Source organism: Physeter macrocephalus, chromosome 11 (genome assembly GCF_002837175.3).
Source record: "Physeter macrocephalus isolate SW-GA chromosome 11, ASM283717v5, whole genome shotgun sequence".
In the NCBI taxonomy this organism is placed as follows: domain Eukaryota; kingdom Metazoa; phylum Chordata; class Mammalia; order Artiodactyla; family Physeteridae; genus Physeter; species Physeter macrocephalus.
In genome coordinates this window covers 56,934,460-56,953,868 of record NC_041224.1, presented here as the reverse complement: position 1 = coordinate 56,953,868, position 19,409 = coordinate 56,934,460, and the positions used below count along the sequence as shown (strand labels likewise).

General features: G+C 38.3%; 1 protein-coding gene across 1 annotated transcript in view; it reads left to right on the top strand.

Moving 5' to 3' along the window:
* CSNK1G1 (casein kinase 1 gamma 1) overlaps positions 1-19,144 on the top strand; it is a 163,694-nt gene extending 144,550 nt beyond the window's left edge. Inside the window, exons 12-14 of the mRNA XM_055088028.1 lie at positions 5,714-5,829; positions 8,906-9,016; positions 19,047-19,144. Coding sequence (XP_054944003.1) covers positions 5,714-5,829; positions 8,906-8,975 — 186 coding nt within the window. The 3' untranslated portion in view covers positions 8,976-9,016; positions 19,047-19,144. The remainder of the gene's footprint in view (positions 1-5,713; positions 5,830-8,905; positions 9,017-19,046) is intronic.
* Positions 19,145-19,409: the final 265 nt, after the last annotated feature.

Sequence of the window (19,409 nt, the reverse complement as noted above, 5' to 3'; positions counted from 1 at the left end):
GAAAAAAATGTGTGAAGGAAGGAAATCTATGTATTAGCGAGTAGATAAAAGAGAGAGTAGGTAGGCAAAAAGATGGGGTTTAGCAAACTATGACCCCTAATTGGGTCCAGAGTTACATACTTTAATCAGAATACTTGGCTAATGATTCTATTTTGACTGACTTGTGATTTGACAGCAGAGTACTGTTGACTTCTGCAGTCGTTCTCTCCGCTACCCCCCTTTTAAAAGTGTAGAGTGTACAGTTCAGATGACATTCTCATGCATTGCTCTTGACTTTGCAAATCGTTACAAATTCTCTAGAAAGTAATTTGATAAAGTTACAATCCTCTCTGATAGAATAATTTTACTTCTTGGAATCATAATAAAACAATCCAAGATACAGATTTACTTATGTGCATTAAACTGTCACAGTGCCATTTCTAGCAAAGTTTTAGAAATGATCCACCTATCCAATTATAAGGGAATGGTTATGGATCCACTCAAGTCTTTTATCAAATAAACTGGGTTATAATAAATGAATTGTAATGCATTTATTCAGTGGAATATTATCTAGCCACTTAAAATAATATTTAGGAAAACTTGTAGCAACCTGAAAATGTTTATGGTTGTATAGTAAAGAAATCACAATACAAAATTAGAAATACCTCATGATTTTCCTGAAGGGGAAGGGAAAATGAGAAAGTCAATAGGAGGAGATAATGCCAAAATATTAACAGAAGTAGTGTTGGAAGTTGTAGTATTGTGGGTAATATTTTTCCAAACTATTCTATAATGGAGTTATGTTACCTTATAACGAAATATACATTTAAATAGTAAAGGTATGAAAGAAATAAAAAAATAATTTAAGTAGTCAGTGAAATCATAACATACCTGCCCGTCAATAAATAATTCAATATTTATTTGAATAAATATTCAAATATTTTTAGAATATTTGAAAACTAAAATATGTGTTTCCTTTAGTTTCCCTTGTCTTTTCTGCTTCAGTGAATTTGTAATCAATGTTACTGTTTTGAATGAATTTTAAAGGTATGGGGAAAAGAGATGGTTGAAAACCTAGATTTCCAGGGTGGAAAATGAGGTCATACCTAGTATCTAAGTAAAAGTACAGTGAATTTCAGTGTACTTTCAAGTGAAAAGTCATTAAACCCGGGTATGTAATTAGGAAATCTCATCTACAAGTAAGTAAGCTTCTTTTTGAAGAGTTGAGTCTTGAAAGCATGTTTGATTTTTTTTTTTTTTCTTTTAGGGTTTTTAGTATCCCATGGCTGCTAAGGGATTGAAATTCCCCACATCAGTGCAAATTTTATACCTCCTTTCCAGCAGGATTCTGAATTCTAACTGGGTAGAATTCTTTCTGCACTGTGCACTGTGGGTAAATGGATTTCTAGTGTCTTTTCAGCCTTTACACTGTGTCTTACTCTGTGGTCTCATTGCTTTGGTTCCATCTTCAGGGTTTTTTCCTTACGCTTTCTTTCTTTTTTTTTTAAAGATTAATTCTTTGCAAGTTTTGAAATCAGCCAAAGAAGAAACTAAAATCTCTCTTTGAGAGAGATTGAAAGGTATTAAGTTTAGGGACAGCTAACATTTCTTCAGCAATTTTGACTCGGTAAATCTAGCTAAGGACTTGCTATGTGAAAGTATGTCCTGGAGATACCAAGACAAGTAGGGAGTCCTTGTCCACAAAGAACTGACAAGCAGATAAGCCAGGTAGCCAGATAACTTATAACACAAGGCAGAACAGATAAGCCTCCCAAATCCCCTTTAGGGATTGGAAGGAGACTTTTCTTCTAATCTGAGCATGACAAAGAATTTCATGAAAGAAGCTGCATTTGAAATGATCTTGGAAGAATTGGGTGGAAATGAAAGAGGCATTCCAAGCAAAAAGGAAATATGAGCAACAACAAATTATCTAGTTCCATTTTGCTAAATATATTCTGTGAGTAAAGGAGACACGGCTAGGAAAATAGGTTGGAGCCGTTCGATAAAGCTCCTGAAATGCTGGGCTACTAGAGAGTTAGTACTAGTACTAGTACTAGAGAGTATCAGTAGGGAATAGGTACTAAAAGTATTTGAACAGAGGGGTGATAAGATCAAAACTTTGCTTTAGAAATCTTCCAGCATAGAAGGTGGTAATAGCCTGGCAGCCAGCATGGAGACCAATAAGACAGTGAGTTCCCTTGAGAGGTAAAGGGGGTGCATATGGACTGTAGTGGTGAGAATGAAATAAAATTGAAAAATGATACAGGGATATAGTCTATCAGAATTGGGAGCTCACATGTATGGCAGGGTTGAGGGAGAAGGATGGGTCAGAGCTGTTGCTGTGCACTTCAGCTGAAGATGGCTGGCAGGCAGAGGATGGCTCTCAAGACCTGAGAGATCTTTGGAGATGACATTGATGATAATGCTTGAAGAGCCTACTTATTCTGAATAAATCTGCCCATCAATTGTGTGATAGAAGAGTGAGCCTGGGATTAACAGTCTTTGTTGAGTTATATACTTAGAGTCGGAGGAGAAGGATGAGGAGCTCAGAACTTGGTTTTAGCTTATCCCAAGCCTTAGGCTGCAGGACACTTAAGCTTTTGGGGGCCTCAGCTTCCACAAATGTAAGCCTTGTAAGGGCAGAGATTTTTGTTGTTTTGTTCACTGCTGTATCCCTAACCCCTGAAAGAATGTCTGGAATAGTAGGCACTCAGTAACTAATTGTTTGAATGATGAATGAATGAATCTGTCAAATGAGGAGTTTCGATGAAATCAGATATTTGTTTAAAATATAGATTTTTATTTAACCTTCCAAGAAAAGTAAATTTTAAACTTTTCTTCCTACTTGTTTTTTCTGTTTCCACAAAGAGCCATCCTGCCTTGTTTGGCAGCCAGAGTAGGGCTGGATTGTCTGCTCAAGGGGAAGGGTTTGAAAAAACACAGCAGGCTCTTGCTGCAAAGCAAGTTCAGGAGATTGTATTAGTTCTCCTCCATCACGATGGGATTTTTCAGGGAAAATTTGCTTTGCTGGTCGACTGACCAGCATACTGAATTGAATACTGAATTGAATTGAGTATCATTTGGTTCCTAGATACAATACTAGAGCCCAAACATGGTGGCCAGAGAACTGCATTTAAACTCACCTATATTGAATCTGTCTGGTATTTTAATACCAGGTGCTTAAGAACAATTTCTTTGAACATGAATTTACCCAGCCAGAGAACTGTAATTCAGTCATGAGTTTGGGTAGAATAAATGTTCCTAAAAGCTAGATCCACTCAAATGGATCCCAACAGGTTAGTCTTTTCTGTCATTCTACCCTTGTTATTTGTCCTTTCTCAGTTCCAAAGATGGTCAATCTTGCCATGACTCAGGTTCCTCTTAAAGAATTCTGCATTACCATTCATCAGGAAGACGATGAAAACTTTACTAGTTCTTCCTATTTCTACCCGGCAAAGCTTCCCTTGAATTTTCTGATCAAATTCGATTAGGAATTAAGTCCTGCCACTATCCAGATAGCTCATATTAAAGTGCAGTACTGTCGAAGGTCTTATGCAGGTGTGTTTGTTCGACACGCAACAAAATATATATAAATATAGCATATATAAATATAGCAAAATATATATAAATTTATATATATGTATAAATATAGCATATTGCATTGATTAGCATGTGCATGCAGCAACACACTTCCTTTCAGAACCTCTAGCTTGTGACAATCCTTACTCAGGTAGATGCTACACAAATATATACTACTGTGGTTCAGCAGTTTTGTTAGTTTCTCTTTTCTCCCATAGACCCCTTTTATTTGGTAGATTTTCTGTGGGCATTTGAAGAAGGGGTACTTGGCCTAAAAGGTTAGGGAGAACAGATCCGTTTTGAGGTTGGAAAGAGTCATATTGGCCATTGAGAATTATTAAATTCTACCAGACATGGTATCCTACCCCTGATAATATTGAATCCTCAAATATTACTTATTCATTTTTATATGACCAGCATATGTTTAAGGGAAAGAATGTCATATTGAGTTCTGAAGAAGATATGCCCCAATAAAAGAGTGGTTCAGATTTATACTGTTTGTGTCTAGACTCCAAGGGATTAGATTCAAGTCCAATAGCCTTAAAAAAAAAAAAAAAAGAAAAGATGATGAATTCTCCATTCCCTTCCTTTTACAGAGTACTTCTTTGTTTTCAGCAAGGTTCAGAGTTTGCTAGTTTAAGGAGCAGATGAGTTTGCGCAGCGATCACTTGCCTACTTCTGGCCCGTGTGTGATTTCCTGACTTGCTGTCTGCTGTCTAGCAGGAGCTCAGGTGTGGAGATTGCACACTCACCCTTCCCCACTCCAGCACAGAGCTCAGTGCAGAATGAGCTGTCCCTCCTCATTTCTGGGACCTTAATTCCAAGGGGGATATTGCAACAAGCAAGTGCAAAACTGAAGTGCAATCCTTTTCTTAGCTTCTCCCACTCTGTGACCTAGTCTTTGCTGCTCACCTTTGCTCCTAATTCTCTATTCCATATTAAAAGTTTTCTTCTGTCTGTATGCATTGTTCAGTATTTTGTATATCAGCGTATACCCTGTGTTCTGAGGCACCTCCTTGTAAGAGGGTGATTCCAGAGTAATCTTACCTAGATAAATCATCATTCCATAGGGGAGGTGTGTCTTATGCCATTTTGAGTAAGAATAGGGCAAGATTTGAGTAGAGAATTTCAAACCTCTAGGATGGTTCCTGTGATTTTTTTTCAGAGCTTCACAGAATTGATGCTGCTGTCTCTGTGGGCCTATATAGTATCGGGCTTGGAAATAATCCTTCCAGGTTCTTATCAGTGATTTTCAAATATCGCTGATATTTGATCAAGTTTGCAGAAAACAGGAACTCACTATTGGTACACCTGACAGATTGCATGTAACAATCCCTGTCTGGCAGAGGAAAATTTGTTCTATTTCATGAGCTTCATGGAGAAGTTTTTGATTTTGTTAAAGTATACACTTTAATAACTTTACCAACTTTTTTTCATTTCATACCTGAGGTCTAACACATAATATAGTATACTTAATATACTATATTAAAATTTTGTTTAATCTTGGAAGTGTGCTAAGACAGAATGTAATCGAGTGTATTTATTACTAACCTTTTGGTACTATTCAGTCTCTATTCTTGTTAATTACAGTTGAAGACTGTAATTATATAAGGAGGCCTAGAAGACTGACATGAGAGGCCAAAATGTTCTGTATAGATGGCAACTTTTAAAATATTTTAAGAGCCATGAAGTAAAATGGATAAAATCTATTTTATAGATGCAATCAAAATTAATTTTTCAAAATAACTTTACATAAAGAGTAGGATTTGGTGATTTGTTTGTTACAACAGGAGGAAGATATTTGCCTGACTTCTGCTTCAGAAAAGTAGCTTTATCTCCAATAAAAATTTGAGATAATTTTCAAGCCATAGATGGAAGTGGTTATCTGAGGTGTTTTCAGACTGTATTTTCTTGCCCTCCTGTTAGTGTCGTTCTCCCCACTGTCTGTCTGTGAATCGCTGCCAAATGATTGCTGGGAGAGACTTGCTTCCTCTGCCCTAGGCACATGTGGTGGTTTTGACTTTTTACACTAGGCTTCTATGTTTTCCCTGAACTATTTTTTGTAGCTTTGCCTTTGATTTATGTTCTGCTAGGTTGCTGCTTTTTTTATTTCCACATTCACCTACTAGATAGTAAACTAAGCATTTCCACGCAGGTGATGCAATCACAACTGAAGATTTTAAAGCATTATCCCAAGGAATTCCCACTACTTGAGATTCCTGCTCCTGCCTTTGGGGATTTACACACTCCATTTGGACCTTTGCCTTTCAAGTAATGCAGAGAGATTGGTTTTGTTGAATGACTCTTCTACCCATGGACGCTCCTGATTGCTTTTTAGACAGACATGTTGCATGAATGATTTTTAAGAATGAAGGGTTTACATGTCCATCTCCTCTGCTGGTTTGCTTGATATAACTGGCTCCTGTGCTGATTGTGCCTAATCATAACCTCTGTGTATACAGCATTGCCTAGAGTACCTTTCAGGAACAGGTAGACTAGCAGAATTCTGTAGTTGTGAACGTTCCTTGGTTTCATTTAGTTTCTAGGCACTCAGTTGCTTTCTAAAACTGGCAGATGAACACTTCTACTACATCAACCTCTAGATACCAGTCCAGGCCCTTAAATTCCAGAAAAGAATAGCCATAGAGTTTAGTATTATGGTGAAAGTAGTTCCCAAAGTAATAAACCAACAACCCCAGGTTCAGGTCTGTCCCTTGGTTTTGTTGCTTTCAGTGGATACAGAAGGCGTTGGAGAGCAGTGGCATGGTGCCATGTGTTCTTCACTTGTCACAGTGCAAGCATTTATGAAGCAATCTGGAATGCTAGCATTGTTTTTCTCTCCTCAAAAGATAAATAGGGGCTTCCCTGGTGGCGCAGTGGTTGAGAGTCCTCCTGCCGATGCAGGGGACACGGGTTCGTGCCCCGGTCCGGGAGGATCCCACATGCCGCGGAGCGGCTGGGCCCGTGAGCCATGGCCGCTGAGCCTGCGCGTCCGGAGCCTGTGCTCCGCAACGGGAGAGGCCACAACAGTGAGAGGCCTGCGTACCGCAAACAAAACAAAGCAAAAAAGATAAATAGAACATTGCTTTGAGGATGGAGATGGAGTGTAACTTCTGGGCCTTTGAAAAAGTGTCTTGCTATTTTCATTTAGACAAAAATGTTAATTATTCCAACAAATTACCTATTTAGCTAGAATGAATATAAACAAGTACACAGCCCAGGGAATCAGACAGTAGCATCAAATCAAACTTCTGAGATATATTTCAGTAAAAATAGAAATAAGAGCTGATCCAGCTCTCCAGGGTTTTGTTAAGCTTAAAAGCATATGAGTGTTTTATATACGTTTCATCTGCCCTAAAAACAAGTGCAAAACAGAGAGCATTCATGAGAGAAGTAATTGCACTGAACATGTATCATGGAACTCAAAACAGCACCAAATGACTTACAAATGTCTGGATATTTTTTAAGCATTTAAATTTTTTGAGAACAGACAGTTCTATATAGTAGTTTAGGAGCTTAAACAGTATACTTAAATATTACAAAAAACTCATAAAGTCCTAGAGAGAACTGAAGAGGCTATCACTAATAGATATTAGTTATAGATATTACTTATAACATTAGAAGAACAGATACATTCTCAAATCTCCAGTAGTGAGAATAAATGAGATTAAGTGCTCTGAGATATGGATATTGGTTTATAAAATAGTTATGATTATGTTATAAACCACAGTCTTATTTTGGAAAAATGAAATTTTTTGAAATTCTAAACTGAACTTCTGAACTTCTCGGCAGAATTAATTGGGGTGGGGAGATATTTTGAGTAGCTTTGATTCTCTCAAATGTGACTAGCAGTATAAAACTAAACTCCTCTTTTGTAAGAGTATATATAGCAAGCAAGTTAATACAGTTGCCTTCTTACAGAATATGCTCATTCCCTGAGGAATATCAGAAAACATGGCCAGGATCTTTTATAGTGCTGTTACCCATGTCACCTCATATTCCATTACTTAAAGAAGATGAGTAAGTTGTAGCTGGTGTACGATGCTTTTTTTAAATGGGAAAAGCCTTTTTGATGATTTATAGATGAGCTTTAAACAACTCTTGTCAATGAGTTACAGAAGGGGGTGAGTGAAATGGAGCCTCAAATTACTACTACTTCCGTCTTTCTTTTCTTTGTCATAGAATACAACATTTATAGCTGTGAACATTTCTAATATTTATAGCATCCTTACTGGTTTTCATGCAGAGCAGCAATATCACGTCCCAATCCCTGCTGCTGTTTATATCAGCAGCAGTTAAAATTTGACTTACTAATCCCTCATTGCTGCCTCTCCAACACCTCATTTTTCATTTTTGTAGAGCCTTAGGACTGTTACAGCTGAGCATCATGATGTTAACACCTCCTCAGCCATCTGGCACAGGGGAAGAGGCACCTAAACAGATTCTTCAGAACAAATATCACATAGGAGCAAGATCAGAATAGTGTGAGATCTAAAAAACAGGTAAAGAAGGAATGAAGAGAGCCTGAATGACAGCAAAGGTGAAAGCAGAACCCAACGAGGTTTTGAATTGAAAGCCCTCCTTTTGCTAGGAAAAGATCTGCCTTTTGCTTTCTAGAAGAAAATAGTTCGTAGTAGTCTTATCTAAACTTTTTCTAATTCCAGACTAGAGGCTGTTAGCTAGAGGAATCTGAAAAACATTGTAGCCTTATTTTCCCCCATCTTTTCATATTCTTGACCTGTGAACCTGCTTTTGAAGAGAAACTTTGTTCATCCTTTTAGATAAGAAAGCACATTCCAGCTACTGCTCATTTTATCTTAGTTGAAAGTCTTCTAAAAGTTTATGTTGAGGGTAGTGGGCTCCCTATTCAAGGAAAAGGCTTACTACCTTGATTCCTAATGCTGGGAATTTTCTATATTGACTACTGTCTATTTAGATAGATAGTTAATTAGTGAAATGACTTGTAAGTATGCTTATTCCTTGGTCCAACAATCCTAACTTGCTGAATTTGGTCTGCTTAGTGGCTACTGAAATTTTACGAATATGGAAGCTAAAAGGTGATTCCAGCTTTTGATAGTTTTTATTTTTTTTAACCTCCTCTTTTGGTGATTATTGTTTTTCTGTGTCTAGGCAAGAATGGTATGCTAGAGACAATTATGTGTTGGCTCATTAGGCTGAAATGAATGTAGCCAAGCTATCTTTTTCTCAGTGCTTTGCAGCAGTTGTTCAAAATCCAAAACAAAAACAAAACCCTTAGGGACACTAATGTACTTGATTTTTATATTGCTTGCTGTTGCTTCACCTTTCCTTCCGTATCTTGCTCTCATGCTTCCTAATGCCTGAGCAGACTGCATCATCAGAGCGCCGAGGAGAGTGGGAAATCCAGCCCAGCCGGCAGACCAATACCTCGTACCTGACGTCTCACTTGGCTGCAGACCGCCATGGGGGATCAGTGCAGGTACTTATGGCCTTTATTGCCTTTTCCTGGCCCTCCCAGCTTGGCTGGTAGAATGTTGGCTTGCTTCTGAAACCCAAGTTCCCTTAGAATGGAAACTTACAGCAAGGTTGAGCTGCTTTTATAGTGAACTGAATATCTCTGTGCTGATTTTCTACCTAGGTGGACTTGTAAGACTCACTTGTTGAGATGATTCTGGGTTGTTGTCATTGACTAAGAAATATCTATATGACTTCTGATACTGATTCCTGGTTAAACGAATCCTACAACCTTGATCCACTCATGATAGACCATAAAATAATGTCAAGGTAGAAGTCTGTTAGTGTCAAGTCTGGGAACTGCAAAGAAATATTTAAAATAAGTATTTTTGGGATAGAGGACTGCATATGTAGCTCATTCCATGAAGATGTATGCCCTAGGACATAAGGTGAGATTGTTCATTGGTCCAACTCAGCCGTTTATGAGTGGGAACCCAAGAAGTTGGGCGACTTCTTTTTTTCTCCCTAGAATAAGTGTGGTCTTAGAGAATTATTTCTGATTTCATTTGGGCTATTTTGAATCTCTATTCTCTCTTGTACTTAAGAACACCTTGCATCTCTTAACTTTTCATATATGTCACTATTTTAATAATCTTAACCTGAATATTTTTCTCATACTGGTAAGTGACACCACCAGTTGGGGCACACAGGTGAACCCAGAGCTACCAAATGCAAATTCTTATAAAGGGATAGGCAAGCCTTTTTCACACAGAAATGCAATGCATCTTGATAGGCTGATTGTTTAGGATATGCCTTTACATGGAGTGACTCACTGAAGATTGTGTTATTCACAGGAAGTTAGGAGACAGCTTTGTCCTCTAAACCAAAAATGATCTCATAGGAACATCTCACAGGTAAAAATGATGGATTGAACACACCCACTCCTGAAACAACACTAAAAAAATGATAAGGAGATTTTTTTTAAAGGTATAAATCCATATAAGAATGGAGAAAACAGAAGAGGAGGCAACAGCAATCGGCTGTTAGAAGCTGGATAGCAGATGGGCAATTATTAAATGACTTAGGAGTCCCGAGAAAACCAGATTCTGAGCCAACACAGGGGAAAGCTTGAGAGCCTATTTATACTGGAGAATCCCCAAAAGCCTCAGAAATTGGCCTTCTGTAAGGGGGAGGTGGGTGTGGAGGGGCATGTGCTAAAATAAAGATTGGTTTAAAGTCTGTTTGAGAAACCAGAGATCCCTAGATGTTCTCCTCCTTTCCAGCAAAGACCAAAGAGTTATTCTTTGGAGAGGGCAGAAAAGAGGGTCTCTGGATTAGGAGATACAAGGCACATTTGGAGGCAGAATACCATACTGGAAAAGGGGAGATTAAATCAATGTGTGCATACTGACTGCCTGCTTTCCCCATTTAGTACTTCAGAATGCTGATAGTCAGGTATGTACCTTGCAGGCAGGAGATTGAGTTGGCTCTGGGGAATCTAACCAGCCCCAAAGAAAACATCTGAGCCTACTGACAACAGGGTTTCCCTAATGAAATGGCCCAGCCAGATCATTCTGCAGTGAGATCCGTACTTAAAAGTGCCACCCCTGTACTCACAGTGCCAATTAACTTTACATTCTTCTGCTTTTAAATATGAGCAAACACTCAGGGATTATCAGATTTCTGAGGAAAGCCTTTAGTAAGATAGAGACCAAAACAAGCAATAACAGCAACAAAAAATACCTTGTTATTAAAAACCTCAGAGATAGAAGATATTGAAACTATGAAGCAAGGACAGCATGCTACCTTTAAAAGGAACATTCTAAAAGCAGACACACAAAAAAAGAGCTCTCCAAAATTAAAAACATAATAAACAAAAATTTAGAACTCAATAGTTTCAGTGTTTTATTTTTCTTTTCATAAGAAATATTTGTGTTCTCAAGTTTACATATATTAGCATGTGTGCTCTGATGAATACAGCCTAAACAAACTGATAATAAATTCAGTAATTTTCTTATGTTATCTGAGCAAAAAATAATGATACTCGTTATATTCTTCCTGTTGATGCTTGAAACAGTTGCTGCTTATAGAGCAATTTAAGACCAGGAATAATTACTAGTGCATCAGTTGATTGCTACATACATTCCTCAGATTAGAAATCCACAGCTAAAATTATCAAGTCATAAACAATGTATTTCATCACAACTTTATTAATAATTTACACGTGGCATGGAAGAAATGTTATTTCAAATTCATTTCTAAATAAAAATTTTGACAATTAAAAAAATAATAATAAAACTCAGTAGTTTGGAAGATAAAGTTGTAAGGAAGTCTCCCAGAAAGTAGAGCAAAGAGAGATAAAAATAGTAGAAAACAGGGACTTCCCTGGTGGTCCAGTGGTAAAGAATCCGTCTTACAATGCAGGGGACGTGGGTTCGATCCCTGTTCAGGGAACTAAGATCCCACGTGCCAGGGCAACTAAGCCCGTATGCCACAACTACTGAGGTCGCGCACCTCAGCTAGAGAACCTGTGTGCCGCAAACTACAGAGCCCACGCACTCTGGAATCTGCGGGCCACAGCTAGAGAGCCCACACACCCTGGAGCCTGCACACCACAACTAGAGAAAGAAAAACCCGCATGCCACGACTAGAGAGAAGCGTGCATGCCGCAACAGAAGATCCCGCGTGCCACAACTAGAGAGAAGCCCATGTGCCGCAATGGAAGATCCCGCATGCCTCAGTGAAGATCCCACATGCCTCAGTGAAGATCCCACGTGCCACAACTAAGACCCAATGTGGTCAAAAATAAAAAATAAATAAGTAAGTAAGTAAATAATTTTTTTTAATTTAAAAAAAAATAGTAGAAAACAACATAAGATTTAAGGAGAGTCCGGAAGGTCCGATTTCTAAATAATGGGAGTTCCAGAGAGAGAACAGAGAAAGTGGAGGGGAGGAACTCGTTAACGAAATAATTTCCCGGAACTCGTAAAGACTTGTTTCCAGATCAACAGGGCCCACTAAGTGCCCAGCTTAATGGATGGTGGAACCACGCCAAAGTATGTCATTGTGAAATTCCAAAACACTGAAGACAAAGAGAAGATCCTTCAAGCTTCCAGAAAGAGAAAACAGTCACATGCAAATAAAGGATCAGGACTTAGTATAGCTTCAGATTTCTGAATGGCAATGCTGGAAGCTAGAAGGCAATGAACAATACCTTCAAAACTTCTGAGGGAAAATTATTTCCAACCTAGAATTCTGTACTCATCCAAACTATCAATCTGGTTGGAATATAGAATAAAGACGTTTTCAGAAGTCTGTGGTCTCTGGAATTTTACATCTCATGCACCCTTATGAAGCTGTAGGAGGATGTGCGCTATGAAAATGAGTGAATAAACCAAGAAAAGAGTAAATATGGGATCCAGGAAACAAGAGATCCAGCGCAGGAAAGAAGCAATATTGATATAATGGTAAAGATAGAAGGTCCCAGGATGACAGTTGTACTCCAGTAGAGGAGGACAGCCTGTCCCAAACAGAGCTGGTCAGGAGGCCTTGAGAGCAATTTTACCAAAATGATGCAATGACTAGGATATTGATATGCCAGAATATCTTGAAAGTAGATAAATGACAGAGTTTGGTTAGAATTAGTGATTAGCAAAAAATTTACAAAAAGCTAAGTAAAAATAAATTTTAAAAGATCATTAACTCCATGGAAAACAAGAAATTACACAAGGAAGGAAAGATAACCATGGTATACTCCATGACACAGCCGTAAATAGCTTTTAATAATCATAATATAAACGCTAAGGATTGATCTAATCTGAATTACAGTATAAACTTTAATGGGAGAATAGAAAGATGGAAAAGGTGAATATACTGCCTAAAAGTGAGAAATCAAGATGCATGTTATTCAGAGATACGGAAGCAAAAAACAAAGGAATTAGCTATAAAGGAAGGGGAAATGGTGGAGTGGAGGAAAGAAATTATTTTTTTTCCTAAGAATCCTTGTAGAAATATTTGATTCTTTACACAATGTGCTTATATAACTGATAAAAATAAAACCTAACAATTAAAAATATATATATAAGCATATATATACACACATATCAGTTTCTACTTATCTCATTTGCAAAAATTTGTAAGTTTAATAATAGCCAATCCATCTACTACTGTTGAAAGGTGAGTTATCACTATTATGGAGGGTAATTTGGCAATCCCTGTTAAAATCGTAAGTATCTACACTTTTTGATCCAGTGAATCCAGTTTCAGATAAATACCCCTCAAAAATGCACAGATCCTAAAGATACATGTTCTAGAACAATGCTGTTAAAAGAAGTGAGTCTCATCTGTAATTTAAAATTGTCTAGTAATCACATTAAAAAATAGAATGTGAAACTAACCTTAATAATATATTTAACCCAGTATATCTAAAATAGTTCAATATATAGTTACTATTAAAAATGTGATATTTAATCTTTTTTTTAACTAACCCTTTGAAATCTAGTGTGTATTTTACACTAAGAGAACATCTCAGTTCAGCATTAACTAAACAAGATATAACACTTCCATACCATGGAGAGAGATAGATCTCTGGATGTCACGGAAAATGGCCAAGATATATTGTGGAAAAAGCAAGTGGTCCAGCAGTGTGTAAAATTTGGCCCCGTTTTTTTAATTTTCATATATGTATGAAAAAATATATATGTCAGAGAGAATACACACACACATAAACACACATATACATTAGTGTATGCAGAGGAAAAAAAAGAATATAGAGTAGGGGTGGGAAAACACAACCAGTGGACCAAATCCCACCTTCTGCCTGTTTTTGTAAATAAAGTTTTATTAGAACACAACCACACTAATTTGTTTACATACTCTCTGTGTCTGCTTTCATGCTGCAGTGGCAGAGTTGTGTAGTTTGGACACAGACTCCATACCCAACAAAGCCTAAAATATTTACTACTTGTCCTTTTATGTAAATAAATACTTTGCATACCCTTATTCTCAAGGAACATTTACCATATTTCCCACTAGACACTTCCATGTGATGATGTCACTGGAAACTTGGAACCCATGTCCCCTGCATCGGCAGGCGGATTCTCAACCACTGCGCCACCAGGGAAGCCCTGGAAACTTGCACTTTTTGTGCTTTTTTAAAATTCTAATTTATTTTTTTTTACAACAAACATGCTTGCTTTGTAATTAGAAAATAAAACAAAGGTAAATAATAATTTCAAAAGGGAAACACCTCAGAGTCCGGCATGTCTGGACAGTTTACTAGATTTGTGTTCCTAGAACATGGGGGTGCTTATTTGGACAATGTTTCCTACTGTCCACTGTGACTAGTTGCCTTTAGATTAGAATTGGAGTCAACTAGAGTTTCTGGCAGCACTTTTGATAAATACCACCTCCTTCAATTCCTTGGTAGAACTAAGTTCTGCCAGCTTCCTTGAGACGTGGATAGGGGGCAGGCAGTTGTGCCATTTCCCTAATATTATGTTAAGCTCTGCTGCTCCTCACTATATCTGTCTCTTTGATTTTAGCCCCAATTTTTGTAAACTCGTAAAGGCTGTGCTTTCTGCAAACCAAATCAACAGTATCTTTCTAGCACAACAGGTGCCTATATATATATATATATATATATATTTTTTTTTTTTTTTTTTTTTTTTTTTTTTTTTTGGCGGTACGCGGGCCTCTCACTGCTGTGGCCTCTCCCGTTGCGGAGCACAGGCTCCGGACGCGCAGGCTCAGCGGCCATGGCTCACGGGCCCAGCCGCTCCGCGGCATGTGGGATCTTCCCGGACCGGGGCACGAACCCGCGTCCCCTGCATCGGCAGGCAGACTCTCAACCACTGTGCCACTAGGGAAGCCCGCCCATATATTTTTGAGTTGTCTCACTTGCCACAGTTAATGTGGTTGAATCGTGGTTGGCCTAACTGGATGACCTGAAGACATCATGGCCATGGTAGGGTGGGCAGAACGCCAGGATGAGAAGAGTTTGCTCTGATAAGGCACATGGACTCTCCCGTTTCAACCTGTTTAATGGGCAGGCCCCCTACGGTTCTCATCCACAGTATTTCTACAGATCTTCCACACGTGGAAGGCCTAAATTAAAAAAGACAGAATATTTTTCTCTATCAAAAAGATGACTCTAAAATTGTTTGAATTAAAACATGTAGGAAATATAAGGGCATAAGACTTAAGAATGACATTTAACATTTAGCTAATATTTACTTTGCCCAAATCTTTATAATTTATAATTATTTACAACTCTTATTAAGGTTAGCATTATTACAGTTTTATAGATAGGGAAGCTAAAGTAGAGAATTACCAAATGCATTAGTTGTGAGAAGTAGCATTGAAATGTTGATTAGCAGCTAAAGTACTGCTTCCTTTGGTACACAACTCTAATTTTTCTTCATGGTAACATTTTGAAAAATGGGGCTAATAACTCAAATCTCTGAGCCTCTTAAAAAAAGGGATGTTACCAATATTAAGGGCTAAAGTTCAAAATAGTACTTCACCTTAGTCTCTTTCATGAATAATCCTGTATTAATTACTTTGGTCTTGTGTGATACAGCCAGAGGAATGTGAAATTAATATTAATAGTGATTGCATCAAAATAAATTGTCAGGGCTTCCCTGGTGGCGCAGTGGTTGAGAGTCTGCCTACCGATGCAGGGGACACGGGTTCGTGACCCGGTCCGGGAAGATCCCACATGCCGCGGAGCGGCTGGGCCCGTGAGCCATGGCCGCTAAGCCTGCGCGTCCAGAGCCTGTGCTCCGCAATGGGAGAGGCCACAACAGTGAGAGGCCCGCATACCGCAAAAAAATAAAAAATAAAAAAAAAAATAGTCAGTCTTCCAGATATACAAATAATGCTTACTTTTTAATTAAGTTATTCTAAAATAATAAATGGAAAAGTATAAAAATGATAGTTTCAAATACTAATAATTCGTTACATTCGTTAGGTTCTTTACAGTTTTTCAAATTGCTTTCCTAAACATCATTCTATTTAACTACCATAGTAATTATAAGGTAAATAGGACCAAGGTGGTTATCAGCCTCATCTTACAGAATTAGAAACCAGGGCTCAGAGAGAATGTTGATGGTAGAGCTAGGCCTGGAATTCAGCTCTTGGATCACTTACACTAGGTTTTTGTTCCACTGCTCATCTAGGCAACTATTCAGTGGTTTGACGAACTGTACCTTCAACCTGAAATAATTAAGTGGATGCTCTAGAGACCCAGATCAGTTGCCATTGATTCCCAAGTATATTCTAGGTGCAGTTAAGTTTAAGGTTAGACAACTGGTGGTAAGGTTACCATTTGTGCCTGATTTGTTTGAGACCAGATACTCATGGATACAGAGAAGATGTCTAGTCTGTAAAATGGGGATAACTTCTTCTTCCTTAGATTGCTCAAGGACATTGCTTGTGGGTCAGGCGGCAACATAGTAAGGAGAAATTAGAGAGTATGAGACATGCGAAACACTGTAAGCAAGTGCTGTGACCCAGAGTCACCAAGTAATTCACAGTGGTGATGCTTACTGTCGCTTTGTTCACATCAGTAGAGGCCAAGACATTTTATTTAACATCTTGTCTAGTTCCTGAATTGTTTACTAAAAAACTTACTGTGATTTCTCCTTTAACCCTTGTGCTCACAGAATGAATTTACCAGCATTATCACTAGTGTGCAGCCAGAATGTGCCCACAAGAAGCATATATAGGCTGAGGAAATTAACAGGACAACATTAGCATGACAGGCTGTGGTTTCTCCAGTCTGTAAACATTCTCTCCTCAACTTTTCATTTTGAAATTTTAAAATCTACAGCAAAGGGCTGGGGTGGGGGGGGGTGCAGTGAGCCTGTGTGTATCTTTAACCTAGATTAACAAATGATTGATTTTTGCCATATTTGCCTTAACTCGGGAGGGGGATGTTTTCTAAACTATTTGTAAGTACATTTTATCCCAAAATACTTCAGCCTGCATCTCCTAAGAATGAAGCCATTCTCTCATGTAACCAACAACACCATTGTCATATCTAAGAAAATTAATAATTCCATAATAGCTAATGTACAGTCATATCACATTTCCCCCAGTTGTCTCCAAAATTAATTTTATAGTGTTCAGGATCTAATCAGGGTTCTTGCATTGTATTCGGCTGTTATGCCTCTTGTCTTTTTCAATCTCTTAGTCTCTTAATCTCTTTTAATCTATAACAGTCACCTCTGTGTTTAAAAAAAAAAAGATTTTTGAGGCATGTCTTTTTTGAAGAATCCAGGCTTGTTGTCATATAAAATGTCCTGCATTTTGGATTTGTCTGGTTTTTTCCATCATACTTAGATTCAGATAAAACTTTTTTTTTTGGCAAGAATACTATATAGATAATGTTATGTAGTATTCATTATATCATGTCAGGAGATAAATAAGGTTAGGTTGTTCCATTGATCAGAGATGCTATATTTGATCACTAGCAGAAACTTGGGTCTCCCATGGGTTAAGTCCAAGTTTAATATTGTATGTTTCCTTGACTAACTGTACAGCATTGTTTTAATTTTTTTAAAGCTTGTATAATTAATAAGAGTAATAAATAGTTCTGGTTTAGAAATAATGGTGGGCATAGACTTCTGGTAAGTAGTATTCACCTTGTCTACCCTTTCCTCAAAGACTCCTTATACTAAACATTTCTTTCCACCTTCCTTTTTATAAGTGTGCAGGAAATTTTTGCAAATTAACTGCTAATGAGGACCCCAGATCTAGAGGGAGATAAGAGTAAACATTTATGGAGGGAGAATAACAGTACTGTGAACATTTATTGAGCCATTACCATGGACCATGGCACTGGGCTAAGCACTTTCTGTGGATGGTCTGCACAGTAACCCAATTAGGTAAGCAGCATTGTTTGCCCGTTTTACAGATTAGGAAGCTCAGGCACAGAAAGAGTGAGATCTTGCCCAAGGACGCACAGCAAGTAAGTGGTGGAGCTAGGGCTCAGCGCCAGGCTGAGTAAATCCAGAGCCCATTTCTCATCTACTGCGCTGTGCTGCCTCCATTACTGTGTGTACCAGCAGTTGTACCACACACTGTCTCATGCATTTTCTTGTATAATTCTCACATCAGTCTGTAAGCAGCAGTCTCATATAGATGAAAAGTTACTTACCCAAGAGCGCATGGTATCTGAACCATTTATCCTATTTTGTGGTTCTCTCCCATGTTTCAGCCAAGGTCTTTAACAGCAGAGTGGTTTGTCCAGCGGGGTCCCTTTTCCCACTTCCCAGCACCCACATAAACAGGAATCATGTGCTGGAAATGAAACCAGGTGACAGAAGCAGCTGCACAAGCAAGAGAAGCCTGATCGGTTCCACCTAACCAGATGACAGGAGTGAGAGCCTTCAGTTACAATTCGGGGACCGTCAGTGAGAAATGGGATGACACTGAACCTGAAATAAAGGTTGTTGAAATAAGACTGGTCTTCCAGGGGAAAGTGTTTCCTTACTGTCTGCCGTCTCACCAGAGAGGATGTGGCAGTCTTAGTTGAGTAACTTCAAACTGATGGTCCAAAGCCATGAAGAAATTTCTGAAGGAAAGTGTGATTGCTTATAGTTTTTGATGTTCACTATTGATTTCCTTTTTAGAATTTTTTTTAACATCATCACTGAGTCTGTATATAATTTTAGCATAATAAACTGAGAGGAATAGAATTAAAGACAGTAATATGACCAAAAATTTTATACGATTTTTGTGAGGATTAAATTGATATACACACACAACACACCACAATGTAGCAGGGTTCCTAACACAGAGTAGGCATTCAGTATGAAAGTTATCATCATTATATAATTAAATCATTGAGTTTTGTGTTCTCACATGATATGGGTCTGGGAACATTCCCTAAGTTAGGACATTTAGCCCCCCAACCCAGGAAAACAAACATTCCAAACACTGCCTGGCTGTTACCTAAGCTAGAGACCAGATCTCCCTTTGTGACCCTCTGTGGCACTGGCAGGAGGCTCTAATTGCTGTGGTGTCAGTCACACTCTGTCCTTCTGTTTCAGGTGGTTAGCTCAACCAACGGAGAGCTGAATGTCGATGACCCCACGGGAGCCCACTCCAATGCACCAATCACAGCTCACGCCGAGGTGGAGGTAGTGGAGGAAGCTAAGTACGTTCATCTTTCAAGGGGGTTCTTGAGTTATAGGTTGAAAAACCCTTTTCTCTGTCTCTTCCTCTCGTGTGCTGCTCATTTCAGACTGGATACCTCATGCTTGTGCCCACAGCTTTCTTCCTTTGACCATTTTATTTGTTGCATGGTACCTTAAGGCTGCTGCTGCCCTTCTTTAGCTGTGATTTCTGAGAAGACAGTCACATTTTTAGTCCACATGGATGAAAAGACATAGTGAACTAAAAGAATCATGGTA